Genomic DNA, 6672 nt, shown 5'->3' with positions numbered 1-6672 from the left:
GGCCTGGGTTGCGGAAGGGACCCTCTTCATGAAACACAGATGTGTCCTGAACAGAGGAACAGGAGAAAGTGGAAGACAGCAGAAGGACACTGCTGGGCAAATCTCCAGAGAGGAAGATAGCCAGGAGGGCTGGTGAGTGTTATAGTCAGAGGACTGAGAGGCATGCCTGAAGGGACTGGGTGCAAGCAGTCTGGGATGGATGCAGAGTCAATCTGGGAGGACTGTGGAGTCTTAGCCAGGAGGGCTAGTGAAAGGGGCAGCTGCAGCCAGGTGAGCTGGCAGTGCCTGAAGAGGTGGTGCTGGGATCAGTAGCCACAGGTGGAGGACAGCTGGGCACTAGGACTTTTTGCCACACAACCAAAGGGGCCTTGCGGTCCCTGCCTGTAAAGGGCATTTGCTACCGGTCTAACTGAGCCTCTGTTAGACTATCCAAACAGTGGCAGCTGGTCATGGGGGATGTAGTTCTACAAGCAAGATTGTGCTGGAGGTAGAAGGAGAAGGGTATATATGGACTGTATATAGTTTGTGTCCCTTAAGAATTATTTTGTTCTGATCAAATAGGCATTCCATAATACCCTAATCCCTATCCAAGTTTATTCCCCTCAATAAAACATAAAAATTAAACACTGGACTGTTCTACTGACTCAAGTGTGCTGTGAAGATGCGGTGTGCCAGGCTGTGCAGGGTAGGGGATTTCTTTACACTTGTGGCTCCTTCGGGGATACGCTACATATTATTTTGTAAATATGGTTTCAATTTGCAGGAGTTGAGACTCATAAGTTGACTTGAACGCTTGAAACTTGTTTGGACCGTTTCCTCCGAAAAAGCTTTTTCAAATACTGACTGGATGGAGCTCCGGAACTTTTCTTTGAAATCCCGACCCATGAAGACATAAAGAATAGGATTGACGCAACTGTGCATGATGGCTAAAATTTTACAATAATGCATTCCAGTGCGCACTACATTCCCAAAACGACCTTTGCCTCTATACTTTATGGACAGCCTGAGAAGAGAGAAGACATGGTAGGGAAACCAGCAGACAAAGAATAAAATGATTATAGCGGCTATCATCTTAAGCGGTTTGCTAGACTTGGTCATGTAATTTTTCCGGATGTGCGACAGAATCACTGTATAACATAAGACGATTACAGTGAGAGGAAGGACAAATCCGACAATGAATCTGGTTATAGTCACACCAGAATTTCTTGACATAGCCACATCTTTATCATTGGAATAGTTGCTTAGGCAATAAACAACATTTTCAACTTTGGTTGTGTCCATAAACATTGCATACGGTAAGCTTAAAATGAATGCTAGGACCCAAACTACCAAGGTGACAATGGATGCCAGTCTCGGAGTTCGATGGTTCTGGCACCAAACCGGGAACTTTATGGCGATGAGACGATCAATGCTGATGATGGTGATTAAGAAGAGACTAGAGAACAAGTTGATGTAGAAAATACCAACATCTAGATTGCACATGAATCTACCAAAAGGCCAGTGGTAATCCATGGCTAGATGGACGATCCTGAAAATCAGCAAAAAAGTGAAGATAAAGTCAGCTATGGCTAAGTTGAGGAACCACACAACACTGACGGTCTTCTTCATTCTGAAGGTGGTGAAAAATATGACCAATCCATTCCCGGTGGTCCCCAGCAAAAAGGCCATGACGTAGACTGTAATGGAGATTTCACGAACAATTCGCTGTGCGCGCTTTACTCTTTTTTCAGGGCTGGCAGTGCCATTTGCACTATTGGTGATACTGGTGATAATGGTTCCAGTTAGCAGAGTCACATTGGTTATTAGATACTCCATTGAAAGATTCTTCAATATTCAAAAACAAAGATGAAAATTTTATACTATGAAAAGAGAAAAAGAATGATGAGATTAAAGCCCAGCTCCACATTTTTTACTCAAATGCAAATCCAAATCCAATTCTATAAAAATGTATTTATATGGACATATACACTACAAATTTCATTGGCCATTGCTTATGTAATTTTGACACTATTTGTCAGACAGATTATAAATTAAGTAATACTAAACCCACAACAGTAAAATCAGTCTGTATATGCAGTAAAGCATGCTTGTTATACTCATTGTGGAACTTAAGGGGTTAATCCTCTGCACTGCATAAAAAAGATGTTTGATCCTGTCTTCTCTGATCCTCCCCTTCTTCCACAGTCCCCAATCCATCTCCTGATAAGGCAGAGCCTCTGGAGTCACTCTGCACATGCTCAGTTTGGTGTGTATAGCTAGAGAGTTTCTCTTTTCTTTTTGGGAGGGTGCATGTGATCAGCACAGGGCCAATCAGCACTGTCCAGACAGAGGGTCGGAAGTCATGCAGCCTCAGAGGACAGTCAGAGGAGAATGAAAACTCTTCCTACAAGCTTTAATCAGACACTGACAGAAGTCACAAAACTGCTATATACTGCTGATGAGAAAAGGTGTTTAGCAGTTTATATTTACTAAAATAATTGCATTTCCGTGTCCTGTGTACTGTGGGAGATCAGATATAGTGAATGCAGGGTCCGGGGTTTAGTAACACTTTAAGTTAAAATCTCACAAAACCTAACTCCAGGAATTTTAAAGTGGCTTTAACCTTAAATTTAAAAAAAGCTAATAGGTAGGGGCTATCGCGGCCCGGACAACCGAGTGGCAGAAGACTTGAAGCCCAGGATCTGGAGACGATGGCAGCTTTGACACTGCAGTGCTGGAGGGAACAGCTTGTCAGGTACATCTGCCATAATGTGCTAACATTTTGTGCATACTAGCACATTATGGCTAAAGTTCCTTGGGGCCAACCGAGAACATTTTTGGTGTGGAGATTTAATTCCACTTTAGAAATTCCACCCTTGCATTGGGCCCACCACCGCACGGGTTAATTGCTTATTTGAATATATTTATTACAGGTACGTATATACAGTAGCACCATCAATTTACATGCATATTTCACATTCACATTAGTTCCTGCCCTCAAGGAGCTTACAATCAAAGGTCTCTATCTCTCATACTAGGGCCATATTAGACAAGAGCTAATTACCCTACCAGCATGTCTTTGGAGTGTGGGAAGAAACCAGAGTACCTGGAGGAAACCCACACAGGCACAGGCAGAACATGCAAACTCCAGGCAGGTAGTACCAACATTGGATCCAAACCGGCAACCCTAGTACTGCTAGGCAGAGATGCTAACCACTTAGTCACACTGGGGGAATACAGAAGAGCTTGTTTCACTTTCCTGATTCCTTGCTGTATGAATTAAGTCCAAGGAGCTGCATGACATCTCCTTGGCTTGTCTCTCTTATTTTTACAGCATCTGACAGGTTTATTGCTCTTTTTTTCTGAAGCAAGTGTTTAAACACTTTGGATTCATAAAAAAAAAAAAAAGAAAAAATGTTGTCACAAGCATCCACCGAGCCATAACAAATTTTCCTTGAATTTTGTCTAAAAGGTTTACTGTATATCCTATGATTTTCAGCTCCATTTAGTGGCCATAATGCAGTATTTTCCTGAACTGTTTTAGGAAAATACCACATTATGGCCACTAGATGGAGCTATTAAACATAGGAAATAAACCTACTGGAGAAAATACAGGGAAAACGTGTTATGGCTGGGTGAACGGTTGGGACATTTGTCCAGCTATTTTTTTATATATTTTTTTATAAATAGACTCCTTTATTTAGGATTGTCTTGGTCCATGTGGAAATTTTGAAGAAACCATCCTAACTAGATGCTGACAGTGGAAGTAATTTTTAATAGTGCAGGTGGAAAAGGTTGGAACACTGTGCTATGGAATATTGGGGCCCTCTGGATGCTGAATGCTCTTTGGCCATATAGGGTAAATCAACACTCACTTTAATGGAAGCAGTACCAGTAATTGAGAAGCACCTTCCTTTCATTCACTGGACACTACGCTCAGCCACTAAGAGCAAAAAGAGAAAGCTTAAGCTTACAACAGGGCTGATGTCTCTCCCCCCCTCCATATGACAGCAGCCAATAACCAAGTACCTGCTCTGTTACATGGTGTCAGGACCCGGATCTGAACCTGCAAAACTCTGCTGTGTCCGGCAGTGTCTCTTCTTGCTGAGCCATCTGAGATGCCAAGCAGCTTCCTGCCTTACACAATCTTGCCTTGTGTCTTGTTTCTATTGAACTAGTTGCTCCTTCCATAAACTTCCTACTTAAGCGATGTGTTTGCACTTTCTGTTTGCCAGATTACTATTCTCTTTCAAGCCAATATCTCACTCTTGTCACTCCTGCTGCAGTCCGTATCTTCGCTATCTCTTGGCTTTGGCGACCTTTGGCTTGTTCCTCGACTACGCTTCCGCTTAATCCCAACCAGCAACCACTTGCTACTGACCTGTGGCTTGTTTACTGGCTATGCTTCTGCTCAGTCCCTACCTGCTATATCTGCTACTGGAACATGGCTTGCTCACCCCCTGGTGGAGCATTCCTGAAGACCGCAAACTGGTACTAAGATACAGCAAAACCCATCTCCACCATCAGGAGCTCTGGTAAATACTAGTTAGTGCTTAGACCAGCCTTTCTCAACCTTTTAACACAGAGGAACCCTTCAAAATAACTTTCCAGTCTCAGGGAACCCCTACTAAAAATGACTATATCTACAACTCATGATACTTTAGTGTGATGGTCAATAGGGAGAATGCTCCTTACGCTTGTGGTCACTGGTAAGAATTGCCCCCTTACAGCTAGCTAAAAAGGGCAATGGTGTCAGTGGCAACCTATCTGAGAGGCAGAAATTGCTCATTGCTCAAGGAACCCCTAGCAACCTCTGGAGGAACCCTAAGGATCCATGGAATCCTGGTTGAGGAACCCTGGCTTAGACCCCGCACCTTGGGTGACCCTGCATTATCTGCTAGGATGACCTGCTTGTATACCTATCATGCTGGTTGGTGGGACCCTCTCTACTGCTAAAGTTACTGGTCTCTGAGACTGACCCCTGACTGTGACACATGGGAAGAAGAGGCGAGAGTCACATGCTTCCCTATACCTGGAGATACTGGGTACTTCTCTATTTTTTTGGCGGCTTAACGGAGCAGAAAGTGGAATGAGCAGTACTGGTGGGGCCATCACTAAACAAATTTTGCTTTTCCATACATGGGCAAATCACAGATTATTTATAAACACAAAAGGGAGTTCTTTTAACCCATTTTTAGATATTACCTTTCCATATACATTTAACAGTTTAAAAGTTTTGTTGATGTGGGTCAATGATTTAAATCCTTATTCCAGCCAACATTAAAAAAAAGTCCATGTTGGTTGAGGTCAGGGTTTAAAACACAAGTGGATTACAGCCCGCTTGGTATTGTGTAAACCAAAGACGCCACACTCCTGACAATCAGCACACTAGGTTAACATGCAAAAAGGCCTCAGCCTAGGCTCCTCCCTGGCCATGCCTCCTGGCGCATTTCACCCCACCTACAGGGCTTAGTCATAGAGGTCACTATTGAGGAGCACTAACCAGTTTTTGGAAAGGAGAAACAAAGTGGAACTCCAAGGTGACAAAACTGGACCTGTAATTGTTGGCAAGTTGACCTATTTCTATTATATACGCTGGACTTCCGAGTATGGGGAAGCATGGGACTTGATCTTCAGTGATGGTGCCAAGGCCTATCAGCTAATTGCCAGGTATGTTCCTGGGGACTGGTGATGTCACTTTCAACCCAGCTTGCCAACATAGCCAATCCCAGTGTTGGCCACAGAGCAACAAACAACAGGGGGGAAGAGAAGGTAAGTAGAATATAAGGGGGGCAGGGGTAACTTTTGCAGGGACACCATCTCTTCATCCTGTATGGGATTGGGGTCTCTTTAAAGTATATTTAAAGCCTAACTCCAAGAGAATTAAAAAAATATCCACCCTTACAGTGGGGGGTGTGTACTACAAAGTTTAAAGTGGTATTAAAGTGTAACTAAATCCAGGACCCTCCATTCACTATATCTGGTCTCCCACAGTACACAGCACATGGAAATGCAATTATTTTAGTAAATATAAACTGCTAAATATCTTTTCTCATCAGCAGTATATAACAGTCTTGTGACTTCTATCAGTGTCCAACCAAGCACTGGTTAAAGCTTGTAGGAGGAGTTTTTATTCTACTCTGACTGTCCTATGAGGCTACAGGACCCCTGACCCTCTGTCTGGGCAGTGCTGATTGGCCCTGTGCTGATCACAGGCACACTCCCCCCCCAAAAAAAGCAATACACACCAAACTGAGCATGTGCAGAGTGCCTCCAAGGCTCTGTTCTATCAGCAGATGGATTGGGGACAGTAAAAGAAGAGGAGGATCTGTGCATACAGGATCAAACAGAGGATTAGGTTCCACAGTGAGTATAACAAGCATGCTTTACTGCATATACAGACTGAATTTACTATTGTGGGTTTAGTAACACTTTAAGCCCAAAACAAAAAATGTCATATATTGCAGCTTACCAGTCATTAGATGTGGTGGCTGCATTAGTTTTCCCTTCTTATGCTTTTCCCCTCTGTTTTCACCTGGGGATCTCGCCAGTAACACACCTCCTGTATTAGAGCGCCCCCCCCCCCTCCACTCTGGATGAAAGAACACAAGGGGCATCTTTGGACAGCAGCATTGTCTGTGAAGGAGGGGAGTGTTAGATGGACTAACAGATTTAAAGACACTTACAAATTGA

At 43.4% G+C, this 6672-nt stretch overlaps 1 protein-coding gene across 1 annotated transcript; it reads right to left on the bottom strand.

Annotated features, from left to right (window-relative positions):
• Positions 1–726: 726 nt before the first annotated feature.
• LOC141109818 (chemerin-like receptor 1) lies at positions 727–1815 on the bottom strand. The gene has a single exon (XM_073601084.1). It carries the CDS (start codon positions 1813–1815, stop codon positions 727–729), a length of 1089 nt encoding a protein of 362 aa, XP_073457185.1.
• Between the last annotated feature and the right edge of the window lie 4857 nt (positions 1816–6672).

Source organism: Aquarana catesbeiana, linkage group LG10 (assembly GCF_042186555.1).
Source record: "Aquarana catesbeiana isolate 2022-GZ linkage group LG10, ASM4218655v1, whole genome shotgun sequence".
Classification (NCBI taxonomy): Eukaryota; Metazoa; Chordata; class Amphibia; order Anura; family Ranidae; genus Aquarana; species Aquarana catesbeiana.
This window is presented reverse-complemented; position numbering and strand designations above follow the sequence as displayed.